The sequence below is a fragment of the Narcine bancroftii genome, chromosome 4, assembly GCF_036971445.1.
Source record: "Narcine bancroftii isolate sNarBan1 chromosome 4, sNarBan1.hap1, whole genome shotgun sequence".
NCBI lineage: Eukaryota > Metazoa > Chordata > Chondrichthyes > Torpediniformes > Narcinidae > Narcine > Narcine bancroftii.
In genome coordinates, this window is record NC_091472.1 from 221,505,606 (window position 1) to 221,532,141 (window position 26,536).

The 26,536-nt window shown below is 42.3% G+C and overlaps 1 protein-coding gene across 1 annotated transcript in view; it reads left to right on the top strand.

Annotated features, from left to right (window-relative positions):
* The window catches only part of LOC138761608 (protein FAM117B-like), a 210,142-nt gene that overhangs the window by 18,446 nt on the left and 165,160 nt on the right, over positions 1 to 26,536 (top strand). Inside the window, exon 2 of the mRNA XM_069933999.1 lies at positions 4,220 to 4,371. Coding sequence (XP_069790100.1) covers positions 4,220 to 4,371 — 152 coding nt within the window. The remainder of the gene's footprint in view (positions 1 to 4,219; positions 4,372 to 26,536) is intronic.

Sequence of the window (26,536 nt, forward strand, 5' to 3'; positions counted from 1 at the left end):
GGAAGCCAGGTCCGCCATTGCTTTTACCACAGTCTTTATAAATTGTGTGCTATAGTGCTGCCAATTTTCCCATGCTGTTTAAAAATCTCTCTCTCTCTCCCTCCCTCTCAGTGAGAGCTTAGAACAACACCGACTCGAACTGAGACCCTTTGTCCATCATAATGGTGCTCAGAACACTGAAAGACAAAACCCAGTGATCCCTGAAAGTCTGAATGATAGTCTCTTGAATGGCCTCCTGCCACTTGGTACCCTGGTTCTTACATGTAAGCAGATAGATAACACAAGAATGGAGTTGACCTTTTTATTCTCAGCCACTTCAACTCTGTCTTCATCCCATCAAAACACCATCCAACCAAACCCACCTGACCTTTTCATTGGCTCTCCGCCACACGGGTGATCTTGCTGCTCTTAATCTCCTCCTCCTGCATACGTGATCCATCAGTGTATACAATTCCACATTCTGACACCGATAAGTACGCAATTGTGACACCTCAATGATTTCCAACAGGAACCCACCACAATCTCCCATCAGACGGTCTTTCCCTGAAGGAAATTTTGCTGACTCTGTATTTTATCATCTGCTTCCAAGAACTTCAAAACATTATCCTTAATAATAGACTCCAATTTTACCAACCACTGAAGTTAGGCTAAGTGGCCTATAATTTCCTGTCTTGACTCTCTCCCTTCTCAAAAAGTGAAGTGACATTTGCAATTTACTGATCCTTTAGATTCTGGTGATTCTTGATAAAAGCTAATACTTCTATAATCTCATCAGCTAACTTTCAGAACCTTGGTGTGTAGTCCATCTAGACCAGATGACTTATTCACCTTCAAACTTTTTCAACTTCACAAGCACTTTGGCAATAACGACTACACTCACTTTTTCCCCAAGCCTTTTTAAATTTTTTAGCATGTCACTGGTGTCTTCCATAGTGAAGGCTGACACAAAATACTTATTCAGTTCATCTGCCATCTCTTTGTACTCCATTACTAGTTCAGCATCATGTATCAGTGGTCCAATGTTCACTCTTGCCTGTTTTATTTTTAAATGTCTGGTAAAACTTTTAGTATTCTCTTTTATTGGCAAGTGTACCTTCACAATTCATCTTTTCTTGTTGATTAATTTGTTGCCTTCTGTTGTTCTTTTTAAAAGCTTCCCAATCCTCTATCTTGCTAATTTTTGCAAATTGCATTTTCTCTCTCTTTTATGTTGGACCTCACTTGTCAGTCATCCTTGCTCCACCCTCCCTTTTGGAATGCTTCTTTGTGATGAAGTTATCTGGCATTTTCTGAATTACTTCCAGAAACTCCTGCCATTGCTGCTCTACTGTCATCTCTGCTAGGTTCCCCTTCCAGTCCACTTTGGCCATCTCCTTTCTCATGCCTTTGTAGTTACTGTTACTCAATTGTAATATTGGCAGATCTAATTTTAACTTTTCCTTTTCAATCTGCAGTGTGATTTCTATCATTGTTATTACTGCCTCGACTACAAGTTGCTTTAAAAAGATATTGTAGGCATTTTATAGATTCCTTCTCTTGGGATCCAATTCCAACCTGATTTACCCAGTCTGTGTTTTGAAGTTCCCCATGACAACCATAACATTGCCTTTCTTGCATGCCTTCTGTAACTCCTTTTGTAATTTATATTCCATATCCTGGCTACTATTTTGAGACCTATATGTACAGCCCTCATCAGGGACTTTTTACCCTTGCAGTTTCTCAACTCAGCACACTAGGATTCTGTCTCTTCTCACTAAGGATTTGATTTTTTTTTTAAACCAGCAGGTTCTGCCCACATACCTATAATCTTGATAGAAACACAAAATACTAGAAATTTGGCAAATCAGGCAGCATCCATGGAGTCAAAAATAGTCAACATTTCTGGCGAAAGCCCTCATCAGGAATAGCAAGAAACAGAATGAAGAGAGGGAAAGAGAAGCCCAGGTTGGAAGGGAAATAATGGAAAACTAGTAACAAGCTAGGAGGTGATGGGAGGTAGAGGGCTGAGGAAGATGCCTTTTGATAGGAAAGGAAGGGGGTGGGAAGCTGGAGGAAGGAAGGTGTGGATGATGGGCATGTCAAGAGGACAGAGGAGGGGAAAGAGTGGATGAATGGGATCAGATTCAGAAAAGCAGGAGATGGTGAAGAAAACAAGGGGGTGATTATTGGAAATCATAGGAGTCAATGTTGATGTGAGTGGTTGGAGAATGCCAAAATGGAATACAAGTTGCTGTTCATCCATTTTGTGGGTGGCCAAAACCTGTTTGTACAGTGGACCATAGACATATCAGTGTGGGAATTGGGAGAGGAATTAAAATGGCTGGCCACTGGGAGATCCTTGCTGCTGTCGTGAACTCAGGGAAGACCTTCAATTGTGATTTTTTTTTTTTCCTTCTTTCTCCACTAACCCTCCCCCCCACCCCCCCTTCCAAATCTGTTTCCTGCCTCCTGATGTAGAGCAGGCTGCACTGGGAGCAATGGACACAATGAATGATTCCCTACAGATTTCCAGGTAAATTGTTGCCATGTTTGGAATGTCCCTGAATGGTAGCAAGGAATAAGATGTAGATGCAGGTGTAGCACTTGATGCAGTATCAGGGAAGTGATGAGTGGACAAGGAGCTGTGGAGAGAGCAATCCCTTTGGGAAGTAGAGGTAGGGGAAAATGGTGGTGGGTTCCTGTTGGAGGTGACCAAAATTGTTGTGCCTTTCAAATTGGATGCAGAGGCTAGTGGGGTGGCAGGTGATGATGAAGGAAGCCCTATCCCTGTTAAGTTTGGGGAATGGAGGAAATGCAAGTGAGAGCTGCAGCATTGAAAATAATGGAGGGGAAAACAAGTTTACTGTAGACATCTTGAGATGACATGGAATGGAAAGCCTTGTCATTAAAATGGAGATAGGAACTGAGAGAAAGATTGAGGGCTGGGGCAGATGTGGCAAGATCTTATTGAATGGTGGGGCTGGATTGATGGGCCTGGTCTCCCTTTATTGTGTTGCTATTCAAGTCAAATCTTTTCCAAAAATTGCTTTGAGTGCAGAACTCAGAGCTGTTGGTCTTAAAAACAAATTACCTATTTGGAAAGGGCTTCAATAATCGACTAGATCAAACCCCTTATTATAGTTTGGACAATTAAGCCAGAGGCTTTTTCCCCAGGGCTGAAATGGCTTAACACAAGAGAGCATAGTTTTATGTTGCTTGGGAGTAAGTAGAGGGAGTGTTGTTCCACACAATGTGTGGTGGGTGTATGGATGCACTGCCAGTAGCAATAGTGGAGGCAGGCACAATAGGATTATTCAACAGATACATGGAACTGATTTAAAAATGGAGGGTTATACAGTAGGAAAATTCTAGGTAGTTAGAGTAGGTTATTAGGTTAGCACAATATGGTGAGCTGAAGGGCCTATTCTGTAGATTTCTATGTAACAATCTACTATTCCCAAGTAAAACCTCTAAATAGTGCAGAATTTTGTTGTGCCTTTCAAATATTTCAAATACTTGGTTAATTTCTTGGCACACCAATTCTATTATCCTATGTAGATGAAAACAGCTATATTCAGCATTAATTTTTTTTGAATCTGACATTGTGAGATAAACAACCCTTGAGGTAAATGTTTAATAGCATTAGTCCTGTAATAAGCTGAGGATTTTGGACTACATAAATGTTTAATAGCATTAGTCCTGTAATAAGCTGAGGATTTTGGACTACATAAATGTTTAATCATGTTGAAAATTACTCCTTTGCTTATTTGCTGAGTAGGTTAATTGAACTTGAGAAAGTTAGTCACTGGTTCCACTTGTGTGAGCAGTTGTTAATGGCTGCTGAGTGACAGATGTTTAATTGTTTTTCGAGGAGGGTTATAACACTTAAAAATGTATCAAGGGAATACTACTGGACCAGCTGGGGGGGAAAAACTGCAATTCTATCGCCTGAAGCATTTTTGCAATTCAGACAAAACTCTCCTCTACATTAGTGATCCTTACTGGAAATGCAAATGTTTTTCCAGACTTTTCTGGATAGGCTGTACTCAATTACCTGATTTTCCACCACCCACTCTAAGGCTTCTAATTAAATAATGGCCACTGGATACAAATTTGAAGAACTATTCCATCAGAACCATTAACTTGTTAAGGATTTGTTGCCCAGGGGAAGAATTTTCTGCAAGATATTGTACCAAATGTTTCGGTGAATGTCATATAATGTTTTCATTTCCATTTTCAGTTGAACGATCACGTCATTCCCTATCAAGTCCCTCCAATAATATTCGTCGAACATCCTCGTTGGACACCCTTGCAGCTCCATATCTCACTGGTCAGTGGCCACGTGATATCCACAGCCATTCTGCCCCATGTATGAGAGATAAAGCTACACAGGTATGTGTCGATGAGTTTTCCACTTGGATCATTTGTTTTTGAAAAAGGCAATGGAACAGGGAAAGACATGGCCTTTTGAATTGTTCGACCTGTTTATCAGATTTTATTCTGTAACACTTGTCCTTCCAAAGCAACTCACAGTTTCATGATAATTGACTTGGCCTTCATAACCATTTGAGTGAACATTTCAGGTTTTTGATTCTGCATTCAAGATTTTTTTTCCCATCCGAGGATACAGGTTCTGTATGTTTATCCTATTAAATGGTTTGAGTGGACAAAAAATTCTCAATCTTAAATTCCAGGATTCCTTTTTTTTTTAAAAAGGACTAAAATACAAATTGAAGTTTTGTTGAGGAAGTAATATAATTAACTGGAAAATATTAATGAGTTAATGGATTAACTTTATAGAGGGACTGTTGTAAATCCTGTCTCTAGGTATTTGGAAAACTCTTCCCAAATTCATAGATTAAAGCTTCGATAACAAAATTGAAGATGTGGAATCAAGGTGTGACAAAATGGATGTTTTAAAAAGTTGATTTGGATATAAAAAAGCAGAATTTAAGTAATTTGGGTTCTTTTGGATGATAGTTTGCAGTGCTCATCCTTGAGGGTTTGTCACTGCATTTTTTAATTACCGGTATGTATATCAATAACCTTATGGGGGAGGTTAAAATCTGAGTTCTGTGTCGCAGTGTGAAATGAAGAACAAGAAAATGATCAGACTTGTCGAAGTTAAGTAGAAGTCATTTACTCAAACATTTAACATGCAGCTTTTTAAAACCCCGTGTGTTCCAAATGATGTCATCGCATTGTGATGTCATGTCGTCACTTGGAATCTCCCAAGCTGGTTCGATTAACCCTCCAGTGAGTCACTACACTCCCCAGCCCCCAGAACTGGTGATAGGAGGCTAAACCTTTGGTGCCATTACTGCCCATTGCTCTTGGGCGGTCGCTGACGCCTTCACATCATGGGTCGTGGCAAAAGTCGATCAAGGTTGAGATGAGCAGGCTTTAGTCAGTCAATCGTAAATGTCTCTGGATGCCCCCCCCCAATGTCCAGTTACACAAGTTGTACAATTGTTTCGTAGCACTGAGGGGCCCCCATGAGGCCTCTGTAAGTGTGGCCTGTGTGCACCTCTATGCACAAACACAAACTTAGTCCTAAAATTCCTTTGGGATGAAGGGTGTTATTGCATGCCTTGACATGAGAATGTGGGCCAATTTTCTGAGCCACTCCCACAAGAAGTTTGATGAATTCGAGTACTCTACAGCATCTAGGTGCAGGGTGGGTAGTTTGGCTTTTAAGTCCACTGTCAGTGAATGGGCTCTGAGGAAGTTGACACCCAGCAACGGCCGGGATATAGCAGTAAGAATGAACTTCCATGTGAACTTATTGCTGAATTGTAGAGGTATAGTATGTGTGCTCTATGTACAAATTGAACTGTTATTCACCGCAGAGAGCGTCGGACCCACGTTCCTGGTACGTGTGTCAAAACCTGAAGGAGCCTAACCTCCGCAGCCGTGTCGACTAGAAATTTGTGTTGGGAAAGTTTGTCCCAGGCATAGAGTAGACTGTAACAGTGGCCAGCTGCCTTAGGCATTGTCACAGAGTCATGCTTATCTGGGGGAATATGCGCCCTTGTCGTTGATACTCATGGACTTGGGCCTTTGGGTGTGATGCAGCACTAATTTCTGTGGGCCTTTCCCCTTGCTGTTTCGCGAGCCATAGAATGTCTGCATGAGTGGCCACTGTTGAGGGTTATCAATGACCTCGTCAGCCAACATGAAGTGGATGTCTTCTGGCATATTCTCTAAAAACTGCTCAAAGAGCAAGCAAGGCCTATGGCCGTCTGCCAGTGCCAACATGCCGTTCATTAACTCCGAAGGTGCAAGGTCCCCCAGGTCATCAATATGGAGGAGCCGTGCAGCTCACTCGCATTGTGAGAGTCCATAAATCAGGAGAAGGAGGGCTTTGAGGAATTCGTACTTGCTGAGAGCTGATGAGACCCAAAGAAAATCCACTGCTTGACCAGCCGAGTCCTGGTCAAGGACACTTACCACACGATAGTACTTAGTGATGTCCACTTCTATCTTGTGAATGTGGAAATGTGCCTCGGGCTGCCCGAACCAAACTTCAGGTTGAGTGTTCCAAAAGTCAGGCAGTTTGAGTGAAGCCGCTGTGTTGTCCATGTTGGGTCCAAAATCCATTTGGGCCCATCGGGGTCACCATTGTAGCAACTGTGTCGCAGTGCAAAATGAAGAACGAGAAAATAATCAGACATAGTTGAGTCGAAGTTCAGTAAAAGTAGTTTACTCAAACAGTAGCATGCAGATTTTGAAACCCCACGCGTTCCAAATGACGTCATCGCATTATGATGTCATGACGTCACTCAGAACCTCCTGAGCCGGTTCAATTAAGCCTCTGGTGAACCGCTACGTGAGTAATAGTGCAAGAAGACATAAGTGGGAGATTGGGTAGAGAAGTGACAAGTTAAATAGTATTGCAGCAGAGAAATGGGCACCAGCTTGTTGTCCCTGCTGACGAAGACAAAGTAAAATCTCCGGTATCCAGCACTTTCGGGGATTACAGATGACAGATATGTAAATTTTCCAGTTGTCTGAGACACACTCTTACGATGCCTAACTAATACATCTGAATGAAGTTTAAATAGTGTAAAAGACAAAAGATAGTGCAAAATAAAGAATAATTTGATTTTAAAAAAAATTGTAGTCCTTGATTATGTAAGATTCACTTTAATTAGGTAATTCCCGTTACTTACAAAATTTACATTTAAATTTGTATGCCGCTTCCGTGCTAACCTCTACACTAACTGCCATCATCAAAATTAATCTCCCCTTCCAAGTTTATGGATGAATCCTTAGTAATATACTGAATACTATGCTAATAAAGACCAAGACTCTTGCTCAGCAGGGTAGGGAGACGCTTTGGGAGAGTCACCCCTGCAGCGAACATCGTCTGGCTCTTCATCCTCGATGGTGCCATTTTATTCAAAAACAATTGTTGAAACTTTATTCAAACAGCTGCTCTGGGAGGGGCATGACTGGTGTGCTCCACTGGCTGAATGTTCACCAAAGGATTGTCTTCGGAGAACATTGACAGTTTTAAACTTTTATTCAACTTTTTATTTATTCCAATTATAGATTTATTTATTTCGTTCATTTTTTTTTGCAGGTTGCTTGAATTCCAGATACTGGGCATTTTACTGTAGTTCCTTAATGGGTTACAGCTTAAAACATTGACCATTCTTTTTCTCCCACTGATTATACTTGACCTGCTGTGTTCCTCTGCAGTGTTTCCAGCATAAATTTAAATAGTCATTCAGCACAGTAACAGGTCCTTTCGGCCCACCAGCCAATTGACCTACAACCCCCAGTATGTGTTTTTTTTTGAAGGGTGGGAGAAAATCAGAGCACCCAGAGGAAATCCACGCAGACACGGAGAATATACAAACTCCTTACAGACAGCGTGGGGTTCGAACCCATGTTCCGATCACTGGCTCTGAAGCGCATTGCGCTAACAGCTCTGCTAACCAGTATGCAGTATCTAGTTCATTTGCATGTTTGGCCTTTATCTCTAAACCTTTCCTATTCATGTACCTTTTATTTTTTAAACTGTTTAAAGATACAAGGTGAGCTGTTCCCAAAAGCAAATGATGAGGAACAATGTAGTTGGATGTGATGGACAAAAGACAACTGGTTTTGAAGAAAAATTACACAGGATGTATTGATGAATGCAATGTGCTAGTCACCACCCCCCCATCCCTCAACCCCGGGTCGACTATTACACGCATACTACATTTAACTGTGCTGAATACCTGTGTCTTTCGTAGTGATGGGACCTCAGATATGAAGGTGCTGGGTCATTGGCAGCTTGGGTGGGCGAGGGGTTGACTTACACATGGTATTGGCTATTACACGTGTTTATAGGTATAATTGTTGAGTGTATTATAATTTTGTTGTTCTAACCTTGTGATAAATCTTTTGAACTTACTCTACAGTATCACCCAGTTGAGGTAGAGTGCCTGAAATGGAAATCATTTTCTAGTGTATGACCAGCCACACTTCAACTGCACTTAACTGCTTTTCAACTTGAATCCCTCGTCAGGCAGAGGCCAATGTTTCATCAGTTGTTGTGATTTTCTTTTGTATTTGTGTGTCAACCTTTATGGATTTGTGATATGTGTAGGCAACCTCTTTTTGGGAGGATCATCTGATTCTCTGAATCGCTGATCAAGGTAATGTCTGTAAACTTGGCAAGAGCACCTGAGCACTGTTGTTCTGGCAACACTCCATTGTAAGACAATTCATGGCATCCAACAGTAGGTTGTCAACTTGTAATGTTTGAGAAATCTCTAATTTCTGTAAATTTATATTCAATGTTGCAATCAAAGTTGATACTTAAAGTGCCTGAATATTGTAGAATATTCAAGATACATTGCCACTGAATATTCCTCTTTGCAGTGTTTGTAGATTGACTTTTTCTACAGCCTAATGTGCTGCTTAAGTCAGCAATGGCTTTCAATGCTTTGAAGTCCATGGCAAGAGAAGGAGCAGGTAATACCACCAATTCTGAAGATGATGTCTAGAAGCAGTCACAAGCTAGAAATTATATTTCGTATTTTTCTTTGGATGTGTGAAAAGTAACAAAGTTGTCTTGACGTTCCAAACATTTGGATGATTAAGATATTTTGTGATTTTTGCACCTTGTATAGCTCAGTGCATTGTTATTCTATGATGGAGTGATCATTTATTTACACAATTTACACAATTTGATGGCCCACTTCTGCAGAATGCAACTCTGTAAAGCTTTGTTTGTCTCTTGGGAGTCAAAAGTCAACTTTGGAATGAACTTTTGTTGTGGAGATATTCTGCAATGATGTATTAATGTCTCTACCACTGGTCTTTTTGTGTTCACTCATAGATGTGATCTAATCCTGCTATGGCTTCTGTCCATATTGCAAAACCTGATTTTGTTTTTTGTCACCTGACAATTGATAGCATTCTTATTATATTAGAGTTTTATATTTCACTCGATACCATCTTGTTATTAAACAAGTTAGTTTGCTGATTCTGGGGTCCAATACAATACCCAAGTTCTGGAGAGATTCAGCAGGTCATGCAGCATCCATAGGAAGCAAAAAGCAATCAACATTTTGGGCCTGAGCCTTTTGTCAAGACATTTTTTTTCATGAGAATAGTGTTGAATGTAGCATTTATTTAGAACTGTTTCACAACCATAAACACTTTGTAACATTTAATCCAGAATGGCTGCAGTGCTTGAGCAATTATTTTTTTACTTTCTATTTTTAACTTTAAATCTTGCATAATTAAGTGCAAATTGATTTCGGCTAGCATTGTTCTCTTTGTGCCACAGCTATATCAAATATGTCTGTGCTATCAGTTTCACACAAGAGTTAGACAGGAAAAGATTCAAGGATGTTCTGTCTCCTGTGGGGGTGGAAAGGCAACTCTCCACTGACTCCAGAAAATTTTTGGCTCATGACCAGTTGTAATAGAGAAGAAGCATTTGGAATAGCAATATGAACATGAATTTTTTTTGGAAGGACAGAAGCTCAACATTAATGCTGAAGGTAAATACATCAATAAATCAACTATCTAAGAGTCTGCCCAACTCTGAGTAAAAATTCAAATATTTCACATTGGCTTCATCAGTTAGCTCAGATCGCCACATAGCTGGAATGGAAGCAAGATAGCTATATGATCTTTAAGAATTGTAGATGAATTGAAAGTTGAATTTGAAATGCAGACATCGTGGATTTTTTTCCCCATCATAGGGTTAACTAACTAGTTCTATGTTTCTATAGTATGAACCTTCTTTCAGAAATTTTGAGTGGTGTTCGGAAGTTATTGTAGGTAACATTTGAGAGCAGCCATGTGCATAGCTGACACGGGGATTGATTATCGTCAGTAAGTTGCATAGTCTTCAGGTCGACTAGCAAATGATTGATATAAATTACTGAGCCAATATGTAATATGGTTGTGGGGTATATGGATTTTAAAGTCTTTGACAAAGTCCCCTATGGCTCATTCAGAAAGTGATGAGGGATGGGATTGGATTTGGAATTGACTTTCCTGCTGAAGGCAAAGGTGCAGAGTGCAGAAATTAGGGTAGAAGGAACTAGGGTGTTGGCATCAAGAAAGAGGAAATTAGAAAAAAGTCAAAAATAATGTGCAGAAAAGGACAGGCAGGTGAAAAATAAAGATAATTTGCTGTACAATAGAAAGAAAAAAATCTAACAGATACTGGTTACTGTACTTGAATGCACGGAGCATTAGGAAAAAAGTAGATGACCTTATTGTACAGCTTCAGATTGACAGATACAATGTCGTGGCCAGAGCCAAGACATGAATTTGATTGGGAGATGAATATCCAAGGGTACATAGTATATAGAAAAGATAGGCAGGTAAGTAGAGGGGGTGGCGTGGCCCTGATGGTGAGCAATGATATTAAATCACTAGAAAAAAGGAACCTTGAAAAGGTGGAATCTTTATGGGTTGAGTTAAGAAATGGCAAAGGTAAAAGGACCCTATTGGCAGTTATATGCAGGCCCCCAAATAGCAGTTGGAAATAGAAAAGGCATGTCAGAAGAAAAATGTCAAAATAATTATGGGGGATTTTAACATTAAAGGCGATTGGGGAAAGTCAGGAAGGTAATCTACATAGGAGAGAGTTTGTAGAATGCCTACGGGATGGCTTTTTGGAGAAGTTTTTCAATAAGCCCACCAGGGGATCAGCAGTTTTGGATTGGGTGATGTGTAATGAACCTGAGATGATTAGGGAATTAAAGGTAGTGGAACCCTTTGGAAGTAGTGATCATAATATGGTAGAGTTAATTTTCAAATTTGAAAAGGAAAAGCTGATATCAGGGGTGCCAATATTTCAGTGGAACAAAGGAAATTACAGTAGTTTGACAGAGGAACTGGCCTAAGTTGACTGGAGAATTTAGCTAGATGGAGGAACGGCAGAGCAAAATTGGATAATATTTCTACAAGAAATAAAGAAAGCGCAGAATAGATGTATTCCAAGAAAAAAAATTATGAATGAAAAAAATGGCACAAATGTGGCTATCAAGAGGGGTTAAGGCTAAAATGAAAACAAAAGGAAGAGCATACAGGGAAACAAAAAAATTAGTGGAAAAACAGGACTGGGAAACTTAAAAATTTACAGAAAATGACAAAAAGTCATTCAGAAAGAAAAGATAAATTATGAAAGTAAGTTAGCAAATAACATACAAAAGGAGACTGAGTTTTTAAAAAAATATAAAATATTTAAAAAATAATAATAATTATATATTAAAAAAAGAGAGACACAGGTAGATATAGGACCAATTGAAAATGATGCTGGAGAAGTTATAATGGGTAACAAAGAGATGACAAAAGAACTAAATGTTTATTTTGTGTCAGTCTTTACTGAGGAAGACAAGAGCAATATCCCTGATAGAGGTCTCAGGGAATGGAATTAAGTATAGTCAGGATTACTAGAGAGAGTGCTTAGTAAACTGAATGGACTAAAGATAGATAAGTCTCCTGGATTGGATGAGGTGCACCCACAGGTTCTGAATGAGGTGGCTTTTGAGACTGTGGCGGCAATGGAATTGATTTTCCAGAAATCAATAGACTCTGGCATGCTTTTGGAGGATTGGAAGGTTGCAAATGTAGTTTCTGCTGTACAAGAAAGGGAGGCAGAAAAAATAAAATTGTCGGCCGATTAGTCTGACGTCAGTAGTTGGAAAGTAATTGTAGTCAATCCTCAAGGAAAAGTGTACGAAAAGTAAACTAAGTGCATGGGATGGTAGGTCCATGCTAACATGGTTTCATGAAGGGAAGATCCTGCCTGAGGAAATATTGTCGGATGGACAAGGGAGAGGCTGTGGATGTTGTGTATGTGGGCTTTCAAAAACGCTATCAATAAAGTGCCGCTTAAGAGGCTGCTTAATAAGATGAGAGCCCATGGAATTACAGGAAAGATATGAGATTGGGTGTAGCATTGGGTGATAGGCAGAAAGCAAAGGGTGGGAACAAAGAGATCCTGTTCTGGTTGGTTGCTGGTTACCAGTGGAGAGGTTGGTATTGGGGTTGCTTTTTACTATATATATTGATGATTTTGATTATGGGTTGAATGGTTTTGTGGAAAGTTTGGAGATGACATCAAAATAGATGGTGGAGTAGGAAATGTTGAAGAAACTGAAAGGTTGCAGAGAGACTTGGACAGCTTGGCAGTGTGTGCAAAGAAATGGCAAATGAGATACAATGTTGAGAAATGTTTGGTTGTACATTTTGGAAGAGGAAATAAACAGGCAGACTATTATTTGGATGAGGAAAAAATTCAGAAGTACAAAGGGACTTGGGTGTCCTCGTGCAGGATAACATTAAGGTTAACCACCAGGTTGCATCGGCAGTAAAGAAAGCAAATGCCATGTGGCATTCATTATAAGAGAAATAGTGTATAAGACAAAAGAGGTGAGACTTCATTTGGAGTACTGTGCACAGTTTTGGGTCTTTCATCTTAGAAGGGATGTGATAATGTTGGAGAGGATACAGAGAAGATTTACCAGGATGATTCCTGGAATGCAAGGGCTAACATATGAGGAACATTTAGTGGGTCTTGGACTGTATCCATTGGAGTATTGAAGAATAAGAGGGGATCTCATAGAAACATTATGAATGCTAAAAGGATTGGACAGAGGAGATGTGAATAAGATGTGGTGGGTGAATCCAGGGCAAGAGGGCACAGTCTTAGAATTAGAAGGTACCTATTCAAAACAGATGAGAAATTTCTTTAGCCAGAGGGTCGTAGATTTGTGGAATTTGTTGCCACATAGAGCTTTGGAGGCGCAATCATTGGGGAAGGTTTAAGGGGGAGATTGATAAGTATCTAATTAGTCAAGGGATATGGGGGAAAAGGCCAGAACTTGGGACAAAATGTGAGAACAGTTTAGCTCAGTGGATTTGTGGAGCAGATTTGATGGGATGAATGGTCTAGTTCTGTTCCTTTGTCTTGTGATTGTGAACATATTCTGCCTGGATGTTTGTGACTAGTGGCATTCTGTTAGGATCTGTTGTGGAACCCCTGCTCTTTGTCATTTTTATGACTTGGGTGAAGAACTTGAGGGGGTGGGTCAGAATGTTTGCAAATTGCATGAAGTTGGCAGGTGTTGTGGATTGTGTAGAAGATTGTTGTAGGTTACAACAGGGTATAGACAGGATGAAGGGTTGGGTGGAGATGTGGTAGATGGAGTTCAATATGGATGTGTGAAGCGATGCATTTTAAAAGGTCGAATGAAAAGGAAAATAGGGTTATGGCAAGATTCTAAACAGTGATGAGGAACATGGTTCTCTTAAGGTTGAACAGGGGATCTTGGGGGTTCATAGATCTCTCAAAGTTCCTGCACAAGTGATAGGTTGGTTAAGAAGCTTTGTGGTATGCAGGTTTTCATTTGTAAGGGGATTGAGTTCAAGAACCATAAAGTAATGTTGCAGCACTATAAAGCACTGTTTACTCCATACGAGGTGTATTGCCTTCAGTTCTGGTCACCTCATTGTAGAAGAGGGTGCAGAGGGGATTTACTAGGATGTTTTCTGGATTGGAGAACATGTCTTTTGAAGCAACATTGAAAGAGCTAGGGCTTTTCTCTTTGGAGAGACCAAGGATGAGAGGTGACTTAACAGGTGTACAAGATTATGAGAAGCATAAATAGGGTAGACAGCCTGTACCACTTCCACAGGATGATAACTGCAAATACCAGGGGACACTTTTATAAGATGGGTGGATGAAAGTTTAAGGAAGATTTCGGGGAAGTTTTTTTTAAACATTGCCATGGGTGGTGGTGAAGACTGCTACAATAGGGAAATTTTAAAGGTTCTTCAGCACATAGATGTATGAAAAATAGAGGGTTATGGGTGTGAGGTAGTTTGTAGATTGGCTTCTACATTCTAAAATGTTAATGGAGAGAACAAAATGTTTTAAAATAAATTACTTGGAGAAAATTAAGCAGTTTTTAAAATTGCTCTCATTAATTATAGAAAGGTTAAACTATAAATTTGTTGAATTACAGGTATTCCCCAACTTGCAACTAATTCGGACCAAATGATTGGTCATATCTCGGTATGGATACATGTCGGAATTGTGTTCTTGCCATGTTGGAGACCTGAGGTCTGTAGGCTGGGCAGGGACATCTTGAATCCTGTGCATACACGTGAGTCTTCGGTCAGTACATGCGTGAGTTAAGAATGCAAAATCAATATCATTAGGGCACTTAACTCTTCTGCATGCGCCGACCAAAGACTTGTGCATGTGCACAGGATTCAAGATGGCCATGCCCAGCCTATGGACCCCGGGATGCCGACTAACAAAGTAAGTACACACATTTTGGCTTTTGCATGCCTTGTATCCCTGTTATAGTTTGTCAAATACAACACAAGCCATGTAAATTTTATTTTTTTCTTCATAAATTTTTAACAAATTTTCAGTTATGTGCGGATGGACGTAGGTCGCAAGTCGAGGAGGACCTGTATTTCTTGATCTGTGAATAGTGTTCAACTAGCTGGATTATACCATCTGCAAAATCCAGAATCAATCTACTGCATGCCAATTGCCCCACACATCGAACATTCAACCTGAAATCCATGCCAGGTATACGTATTTGAGAATTGTGGCAGTGCACATAGTTGATGGTCGGGCGAACAATTTCTGTCTGTTACGCGCCCATCAGCAGCATCAAAAATGGCACCACGCGGTTCGTCATTTCTGACAAAGGCTCATGGCCCGCATGCGTGCGGCAGTGCATTTGTGTCACAATGACACAGTTTCTGGTGCGTGAATGGCGAGAGCGTTGAAAGCCTTAAAATGGCAGCACACTGGATTCAATAAACCTCACGAGTTCTGATGTGTCCATCAACTGCTAATCTCATTTGTTTGTTCAGTTAGCTTGCACGCAACATTGGTGACCCTGACAGGTCCAAAAGCTTTTGGACTCCTCAGAATGGACGCTGCAGCAGTAAGTGCTGTAGCGCTAAAACTACCTACTTTCTGGACACTCCGCCCCCCCACGGGGTTCAGACAAGCAGAGGCACAGTTCCAGATAAAACTGATCACTTCTGATTCTGCCAAATACTACCATGTCGTCAGCTTCTTGGAGCAGGAAACTGCTGCCAGAGTAGACGACCTCATACAGAACCCATCGGAGGAAGGTAAATGCAACGCGCTGAAATTGTTACTCATTACCAGGTACAGGCTCTCCAGACGCGAGAGGGCAGCCAGGCTTGTGCACCTGGATGGCCTAGGGATCAGAATGCCATCCACCCTCATGGATGAAATGCTCACATTGGCAGAGGATCACAAACCATGCCTCATGTTCAAGCAGATGTTTTATAGTACAGCTGCCTGACATTCAGCTGCTGCTGGTAGACGCGGACTTCAGCAACCCCAGAAAGGTTGTTGTCAAAGTAGACATTCTTGGTGGACCAAACGAGAAAATTAGTCTACCGACAGTCAGCTGATCCGATCGCAAGCAGAGCTGCAAACCAAACCCCACCAACCCCGAGACCAACAACGCCCCCACAAACTGACCAAGGGAGCAGACAGCAAATAATGTTTCTACCACCAAAGGTGGGGGGCAGACGCCCATAAATGCTGGAACCCCTATGTGTTTCCAGAAAATGTGGTGGCTGTTCACCCAGACAGCCTCCTCCACATTAGTGACAGTCTTGGGTTACAGGTATTTTGTTGACACCAGCATGGGAATCAGTGTAATCCTGCTAACGGCACCCAAAACCCCATGGTCCCACCCTTCGAGTCGCCAACAACAGCTCAATAAAGCCGTTCAGGAAACAACAGGTGGCAGTGCAGTTAGGAGACAAGACTTTCAACTGGGATTTCACACTCTCATCAGTGGAAAAAAACCACTTCTTGGTATGGACTTCTTGAGGGGACACAGCCTGCTAGTTGATCTGAAGGCCAAACGTTGGTGTATGTCGAAACTTCCTCTCTCAGGGAAGCCGGAATGGCTGTCCCTCAACTAGCCTCGGTCCACCGACAAATATTAGCCACATTTTGGCTGAGTTCCCATGAATTCTCAGGCCTCAATTCACATCCGCCATTGCGAAGCATGGCATCCAACACCATATCACCACCTAGGGGCCACTGCTCCATGCATGTGCCCGACTGCTTCCTCTGGATAAGCTGCACCTGGCAAAAGAAGAGTTCAAGCATGTGGAGGAATGTGGCATTGTCACTAGATCTGACCGCCTCTGGGCCTCACCATTACGCAAGGTCCCGAAGGCCTCTGGAAGTTGGTGGCCATGCAGGGACGACAGGCACCTCAATTATGCCACCACTCCAGATCACTATCCTGTCCCCCATATCCAGGATTTCATCGCCAACCTACACGGTGCTCGAATCTTCTCCAAAGTCAACCTGGTGTGTGGTTACCACCAGATCCCAGTACACCCCGATGACATCAAGAAGACAGCCCTAATTACTCCTTTTGGCCTCTTCGAGTTCCTGCTCGTGCCCTTCGTCCTCAAGGATATGGCACAAATGTTCCAGTGCCTCATGGATGTGGTTGGTAGGCTCGTTTTCTGAGTGGTGGCAGGCGGTGCTACAGGGATCTGTACTGGGACCCCAGCTGTTCACAATTTACATGAATGATCTAGATGAGGGGATTGGATGTAATATCTCCAAATTTGCAGATGACACTAGGCTAGGAGGGGTTGTGTGCACGGAAGAGGGGGGTCAGGAAGCTCCAGTGTGATTTGGATAAATTGAGGGACTGGGCAGATACATGGCAAATGCACTACAATGTGGATAAATGTGAGGTTATCCACTTTGGAAATACAAACAGGAGGGCAGATTACTATTTGAATGGCAATAGATTAAGAGATGGGGAAGTGCAGAGAGACCTAGGGGTACTTGTACATCACTCTCTGAAGGCGAGCATGCAGGTACAGCAGGCGGTTAAAAAGGCAAATGGTATGTTGGCCTTCATATCAAGAGGGTTTGAGTATAGGAACAAGGATACCTTACTGCAGCTGTACAGGACCTTGGTGAGACCACACCTGGATTATTATTGTGTGCAGTTTTGGTCACTTTATCTAAGGAAGGATGTTCTTGCAATGGAGGGAGTGCAGAGGCGATTCACCAGGCTGATACCTGGAATGGCAGGAATGACTTATGAGGAAAGGTTGCGCAAATTGGGATTGTACTCACTGGAGTTTAGAAGATTGAGAGGGGATCTCATAGAGACATATAAAATCCTGGCAGGACTGGACAGAATGGATGCAGATGGGATGTTTCCAATGATGGGAAAATCCAGAACCCAGGGCCATGGTTTGAGGATAATAGGCAAACCATTTAGGATCGAGATGAGGAGGAATTTCTTTACCCAGAGGGTGGTGAATCTGTGGAATTCATTGCCACAGAGGGCAGTAGAGACAGGTTCATTAAATATATTTAAGAGGGAATTAGATATATTTCTTCAGTATAAGGGTATTAAAGGTTATGGAGAGAAGGTGGGGACGGGGTACTGAACTTTAAGATCAGCCATGATCTCGTTGAATGGCGGAGCAGGCTTGAAGGGTCGAATGACCTACTCCTGCTCCTATCTTCTATGTTTCTATGAATTTGGATTTCCTGTTCATCTATCTAGATGACATCCTCATGGCCAGCAAAGATCAGCAGGAACATGTTTCCCACCTGTGCCAGCTGTACTCTTGCCTCAGCAAGTTCAGCCTCACTGTCAACTGGGCCAAGTGCCAGTTTGGATTGGAGGTCATCGACTTCCTGGTCCATAGGAGCACCAGGGCTGGCGTAGCACCCCTACCTACTAAAGTGGAAGCCATTTGCCAATCTGCTAGACCTGACACAGTAAAAGACCTGCAGAAATTTGTGGGTATGGTCAATTCTTAAAACCGTTTCATCCCAGCAGTCGCCAGAATCATGCGCCCACTCTTCACTATGATGGCTGCAATGAAGAAGGACCTAGCGTGGGATGACGAGGCTGCAGCAGCTTTCCAACAAACCAAAGATGCCCTAGCCAATGCCATGTTGCTTGATGTCCCCACCGCCCTAACACTCGACGCTTCAAGCACTATGATTGGGGGACTACTTGAACAACTTGTGGATGACCCCTGGTGTTTTTCAACCAACATTTACAACCACCAGAGCTGAACTACAGCACTTTTGACAGGGAGCTGCTAGCACTTTACCTTGCTGTGCAGCATTTCCGATACTTCTTGGAGGGGAGGCCATTCACGGATTATAAGCCTTTAACTTGCACTTTTTCAAAAGTTTCAGAACCCTGGTCAGCCTGTCAGCAGAGCCACCTTGCGTATATCTCAGTTTTCACAATGAACATTCAGTACCTCTCGAGGAGAGACAACATAGTGGCAGACACCCTTTCCAGGCCCACACTTCAAACGTTATCACCAGCCCTTGATTACTTGGAGCTTGTGCAGGCCCAACAGACGGATGCCAAGACTCGTGCTTTCTGCACCACCATCACTGGCTTACAACTGCAGGACATACAATTAAGTCAAGGCGACAGAACACTACTCTGCGACGTGTCCACGGGCCACCCCCCCCCGACCTGTTGTCCCTGCTCCGTGGAGGAGGAGGAGGACATTCGACTCTATTCATGGGCTTTCCTATCCCTTCATCAAAACCACAGTCCGCATGGTTTCCTCTCATTTTATATGGCATGGCTTGCGAAAACAGGTCAGTGAAAGGGCATGGATGTGCATACACTGTCAGATGGTTACGATCCACAGGCATGCTGAGGCACCCATCCAGCAGTTCGAGACACAGATTTGCCCATATACACATTGACATCGTGGGGCCCTTACCAGTTTCCCGGAGCTACCATTACCTCCTCACCATCGTCAATCGGTTTACCAGATGGCCAGAGGCTGTCCCCTTCCCTGAGACCACTCCTGCTCCAGAGCTCTGCTGTCCACATGGATATCCCATTTTGGCATTCCAGCGTATTTAAACACAGATTGAGGTGCCCAGTTCACTTCAGCCCTTTCATCAGAATTAGCTAGCCAACTTGGCACACAGCTACACTACACCATAGCCTACCACCCCAATCCAACAGCCTGGTTGAATGCTTTCACAAGCATATCAATAGGCCCTTATGGCCAGGTTGACTAGCCCCCAACTGGGTGGACAAGCTACCCTGGGTCCTCCTTGGGATCTGCACGGCGCCAAAGGAAAACTTTCAGGCATCATCTGCTGAGATGATGTACGGTGCACCCCTAGCAGTTCCTGGTGAGTTCCTGCTGACCACACGTAACCATGAGCCCGAAGGCACCGCAGTGCTACAACGACTTTGAAAGAATGGGCCACCTACCACCAAAGCCACTGGTCGTCTGCAGGGGTATGCACCACTCACCCCTCCAATAATCTTGTGAAGAGCCCTTACAAGGTAATCTGCAACAATGGCTCCACTTTCACTTTAGACGTTGGGGGTAAGGAGGAACTTTTCACCAGTGACAATTTGAAACCAGAATACCTGGACTTGAGCCAGCCAGTTTCACTCCAGCTGGCCAAATATAGGGATAGAGCCCTTAAAATGAAGACTGCAAACTTTGAACAATAAGACACTAGCACTGGTTCTGATGGCTGGGGAGGAGTTGCGCACGCATAGTTGATGGTCAGGCAAACAGGCTCCGTGTGTTATGCGTGCGTCAGCAGAGCAGCCGTATCAAAAATGGCTTCGCACGGTTTTTCTTTTCCAACAGAGGCTCAAGGCTCACATGTCCGCGGGCAGCACGTTTCTGTCACAGTTACACGGTTTCCGGCGTGTGAATGGCGGGAGCTTTGAAGAGGCCTTAAAACAGCAGCACCCTCGACTCAATAAACCTCAAGTTCTGATGAGTCCACCATCTGCTGGTCTTGTTTGTTCGTTCAGTTAGCTCGCACACAACAGTATAATCTATTTTTCATCTTGCCACCAGACAGTTTTTGCTTTGTTTAGAATATGGATACAATGGCACCTATAATTGGAATTTAAGGTGAAAGTTGAGATCATTAGTGGAATGATTCAAGGAGCTGGTAAAGATGGATTTAAACATGGGTTAAAATAGGAAATCTTCATAATGTAGAAAAACAAGAACGTGAGTGAGTCATGAAGTTGCTTGAGCCTCCTTTACAATTCAGTAGATAATGGCTGAACTTTGACCTCCAACCCCACAACATTGTCTGAACTTGATAGTATTTTCTCTGGTAGTCTGGGAATTCAATTATGTATGTACTTCTTGACTTGGAATAGAGAATTGGAAACATTTGCTTCCCTGATTCCACTCTTCATAATCATATGTTTCCCTGGAATCTTTACCTTGTGCAGGAACCTCTGGCCTTGTATAAATCCATATGCACTACATCCATTGGTTCACTTCATTCTGCTTGTAACATACTTAAAGAATTTTAATAAATTTGAAAACTGCCTGAAATTCCCTTGACTGCCTTATGGTGTGATGTTCTGTCATCAAGTTTACATTGGTTTACAATATTTTCTCATGAACTGCCAATGGACAAACTTTAATTCCGTGTGTTCTCCCTTTCTGTCATCAGCAGTTGTATTTTTTGATTTGAAATCTACTGTGAGCCTTTCAGACTCTAGATAACTTTAGAGCATAATTTAATGCATTAGTTTGAAGTGATTTGCTCAATTTTGCTTGCACTTTTTTTCTACAGTGACATGTTGGTTATCACCAATTTGGTAAGATTTTAGTGTCGTTTATTCTGTACATAGCAGAAATTTTATACACATATTCTCTTTCACAATGCTCCATTATTAATTAATTCCCCTTTCTCAGCTGACAAACTTTTCATTGACACAACCACTCTTGCAACCTCTACTTATGCCATCGTAGTACAGGTGCCTAACCTTTAATCCAGGATTCCAAACACCGGCAGTCTCCAAAAATTGGCACTTTTTTCAGTAATGAAAACTGTTGAATGCCTCGCTCCCAGCTCCCCACCCTGGCTGTTTGTTGGTCACCCCACCCCACTCATCTAACTCCCATCGCTTACAGCAGGGATGCAGTGCTGCCAAGCCCAGAGTTCACTCACGGCGGTGACTGGTGACAGCTCAATGCTGTAGCAATGGCCGTCTTCCTTACCCATAATCCCCCACGCAGCTGGAACTGCTCTGCCAGCGCCAGTGCGGTTTTAGCTACATGGGGGATTATGGGTAAGGAAGATGGGCCATTGCTCCCACATTGAGCCAGCTGCTGTCTGCTTCTCTCCCACTGGGTGCTCAGGGCTACGAGTCACCTTTCCATTGAAGTTTTAAGAAAGGATGAGGGTCTAAGCACGTTTTATTTTGAAGTTTTACTTTAAAGTGAAAAAATAACATGCTAGTGATATTATGGTCTTTATCCAAATTCTTTTAACACCCCGTGCCCTCTGTTACGTGCACCTGAATCTCCCTTTTCCAATATTTAGTATCCTAAAGTTCTCTTAATCTTCACGCTCAACTAGGAAAATTTTATCAATTGTGAAGGTAAAAACATAGAATGCACCATAGGCCCAGCCCTTTGGCTCAAGATGTGATCCTATCTACTCATATGTTAATCTCTGTGGGGGGTGGAGGAGGGACATACCCCTCAGATATTTTAAATTTCTCCCATCTTACGTTAAACTTCTGTTGTTTAAAAACTCTTTCTCTTCCCTCACCCCCCACCTTCCCAACCAAGGGAGAAAAATGTCTATCCTATCTATGACCTTATAAACAGCTGAGGTCACCTCTTGGGCTCCTATGTTTCAGTTAGTACAAATCTGCCAATCCAACCTCCCCTTAAAACCATATCCCTCTATTACAGGCAGCAGCCTGGTGAATCTCTTCAGCACTCTTTCTAATGTAACTTACTGATGTGTGGAAACCAAACTGCACAGCAGTGCAAGTGCAGCCTGATCAATGATTTGGGAATCTGTAACATGACATCCCATCTCCTTGTATTCAGTGTCTCAGCTGACAAAGGCAAGCATGTTTTGTGCCTTTACCCAATCCACCTATGTTACCTTTTGCAAGGAGCAATGAACTTGCTCAGCATGGTCCCTCTGTAGATCAGTGCAATAAAGGACCCTGCCATTCCTTTTAGTATTTGGTGCCCAAAAATATATGACCTTAGTTTTGTAACAATTTATAGGAGGTAAGGGAGGTGGTGTTATGGATGCAGAAAGGCTGTGGGGAGACTTGGATAGATTAGGACAATGGGGAAAAGAGGTGGCAGATGAAATAAATGATTGGAAAATGTCCAGTCCTATACTTAAGTAGAAGAAATAGATAGGCAGACTATTATTTAGATGGAGAAAGTTCAAAATTCCAAGGTGCAAAGGGACTTGGGTATTCTCGTGCAGTTATTCTCCAGAGTGAGTCAGTGGTGAAGAAGGCGAATGCAATGTTGGCATTCAGTTCTCAAAGTAGCATACAAGAGCAGGGATGTAGTGTTGAGACTCTATTAAGCATGGATAAGCGTATACAGAGCCGTTGTCATACCCACACTCCTGTTCGGCTCCGAATCATGGGTCCTCTACCGGCACCACCTACGGCTCCTAGAACGCTTCCACCAGCGTTGTCTCCGCTCCATCCTCAACATCCATTGGAGCGCTCACACCCCTAACGTCGAGGTACTCGAGATGGCAGAGGTCGACAGCATCGAGTCCACGCTGCTGAAGATCCAGCTGCGCTGGATGGGTCACGTCTCCAGAATGGAGGACCATCGCCTTCCCAAGATCGTATTATATGGCGAGCTCTCCACTGGCCACCGTGACAGAGGTGCACCAAAGAAAAGGTACAAGGACTGCCTAAAGAAATCTCTTGGTGCCTGCCACATTGACCACCGCCAGTGGGCTGATAACGCCTCAAACCGTGCATCTTGGCGCCTCACAGTTTGGCGGGCAGCAGCCTCCTTTGAAGAAGACCGCAGAGCCTACCTCACTGACAAAAGGCAAAGGAGGAAAAACCCAACACCCAACCCCAACCAACCAATTTTCCCTTGCAACCGCTGCAATCGTGTCTGCCTGTCCCGCATCGGACTGGTCAGCCACAAACGAGCCTGCAGCTGACGTGGACTTTTTACCCCCTCCATAAATCTTCGTCCGCGAAGCCAAGCCAAAGAAAGAAGCATGGATGAGACCTCACTTGGAGTTCAGTGTACAGTTTTGGGTCCTGTATTGAGAAAAGATGTGCTGGCATTGGAGAGGGTTCAGAGAAGATTTACAAGAATGATAACAGGAATTAAAGGGTTAGTTTTTGAGGAACAATTGTCAACTCTTGGACTGTACTCACCTCATAAAGGCATTTCAAATGTTGAAGGGCCTGGACAGAATAGATGTGGCAATGATGTTTCCAATGGTAGGTGATTCTAGGACAAGAGGGTATAATTTCAGGATAAAAGGGTGTCAGTTTAAAGCATAGGTACAGAGACATTTCTTTAGTTAGAGGGTCATGAGTCTGAGGAACATTGCCACAGGCAGCTGTGGAAATGAGGTAGTTGGGTCTATTTAAGGCAGAGATCGGCAGGTACTTGATTAGTCAGGGCATCAAGGATTATGGGAAGAAAACCAGGGAGTGGGGCTGGGTGGATGGATCAACTCATGATTAGAATGGTGGAGCAGACTTGATGGGCCAACAGGCCTATTTCTGCTCCTATCTATATCTTGTGGTTTTGTCTGGATTAAATTTCATTCTTCACTGCTCTGCCCAATTTTCCAACTGATCTATATTGCTCTGTATCCTTTCACCACTTTCTTTGCCATCTAGTATGCCAATTTCTGTCATTAGCTCACTTGATAATCAGTGCACCGTGTGTTGCAGACTTTCAGTCAAAAAGATTACCCTCATCTACGATGCTGCCTCCTATTATCAAGTCACAATTGGGTTCAGTTTGCCAACATCTTGGACTCTTGTGTGGTCTAACCTTCTGCACCAGCCTACTGTGTGAGACTTTGTCCAAAGTTATACTAAAGTCCATGTAAATCCCGTCTACTGCTCGAGGAACTGGAATGAACACGAATGTGTATGAAAGACTGGAGATAGAAAAAGAATTACACAAGTGGTGTTGCTGGGTGAGATAGTGTGGTGAAGGCTTGTTGATTGCAACAGATCAATCTGGAAGAGTTATAAATGAACTAGAAAGGAAATTTGCATTTTGAGATTGGAACACATTTGGTTGAAGTGTGAATGAAAAGATTTCTGAAAATATTGGGTTGGGCAATGGGACGGTACATGCTAAAATGCCTAAATCAAAACAGACTCTTCTCCCACATTGGGAAGTTTAATATTAGAATGTCAGAGCAGACTTGATGGGCCAACATCTCAAGGAGAATAGGAAATGGAATGGAGAATTTAACTGAACAGTGATCGCAACTGCAGGTCCTCCTTTTGGATTTAATGGAGGTGTTCAGGAAAGTGGTCACAAAATTTACATTTGGTTTCTCCAATATAGTAACTAACTATCATGTAGCAATCAAAGAATGCAGTGTACTAAATTCAGAGTGAATGATTTGCATGTGCACTTGGTGTTCATGTCCTGATGGCATAAAAAATATTTAAGGACAGCATATTGCATCTAGTGTGGTTTACCTGCTGTGGGAATTTATATCAATACTGACAGCTGTCTGGATCTCACCCCAGGCAAACATAAAGCTAGCACTGGATGAGCTCTTTGCCTCCTTCAACAGATTGAAACAAATGCCCCAAAGCAGTCTTTGAAGATGGAAACTTCAGACATGCCTACATCAAGCTTGCTACTGAAAATCCACTCGCACATCACCTGCCCCACCAGAGGCCCTAACATTCTTGGCCATTGCCACACAACCATCAAAAATTCCTGTTGTTCCATCTCTTGAGTGCACTTTGTAAAATCAGACCATTAGTCAGTGCTATTTTGCTCTGCCCAACAAACCAAGCTAAGACACAAGGATTTGATAGTAAAAAATCATGCATTGCTGGACTGAAGAAAAGGATGACTTCCTATGCAACTGCTTTGGATCATCAAGGTATGTCCAAGGCATCCAAACAAAATGGTAGGGGCAGGAGCACACAATCAATAGTAGTTTATACTAAAATGTTACAACATGGAATTCTGACCAAGCTGTTCTTGGAAAGTGAGACATTCAGGAGGTCATGGCCACATCTGAGGGAAGAGAAATGGTTAACATTTCAGAATGTTAGGGCTTCAACCTGAAATGTTTTTTTCCATTAATGCAGTCAGACATGCTGAGTATTCCTCTATTTCCATTTGTTTATAGATTTCAAGAAACTAGTTTTTTGCTTCAATTTTGTTGTTGAAGCCATTGTTTATGATGCCATCTCCACCTGAAATCCTGTCTATGTCTATAACTGCAAAATATTTTCATTCAAGTTATCCATCCCTGGTTTTCTGAGATGCCAAGCTCTGAGATTCTCATCCAGGATCTCTTTAGTCTTTTAAATTCTACTGTGAGCTTTTGATGGTCAAAATATTTCCCATGGTGAATTCATTTTTAAATTTATTTTATGGCCCCTTATCAATGTGCCATAAATGTGAATTGTTATAATACTGTGCCCCTTTTCATGGTTGAAACTTTTAATGTTTAATTTTATTTGCTTAGACAAGAATGCCTGTAATCCTTGTACATTTGTCATTGGGGAAGATGGATACGAAACCAGCTCAAACTCACAAAGCAGTCCAACTTTCTGGACCTGCTTGGACAAAATATAAAGTATATAAAGTTGTTCCTCTGTAAATTTAGCAACTTGAAAGTATGAAAACTCTAACCAGTCTGTAATATCAGTATGATGTTAGCTACAATAAACTTAAGCACTTTTAGCAAACAATTTTGGGCTCTTTTTGCACATGGAGTTGTGAAAATCTTCCATTAATTGTTTAAATAAAATCATACAGGTGGAGTTTATTTTTAGTAGGTTTTTTAACTTTAAAATAAAGTCTTAACTATTAAGATGTGATACTAATGACAAATTGAAGCTTTACCTAATCTTAGATAGTATAGATGTCCTTGCATCCACTAACTCATCCAAATGCCACTATTCACTGCCAGAAAACTCTGCACTTGGTTCAGTCATCATCACCTACATCTAGCCCATAAAAAGGCAGTAACCTATAGACTCCCTTGTTC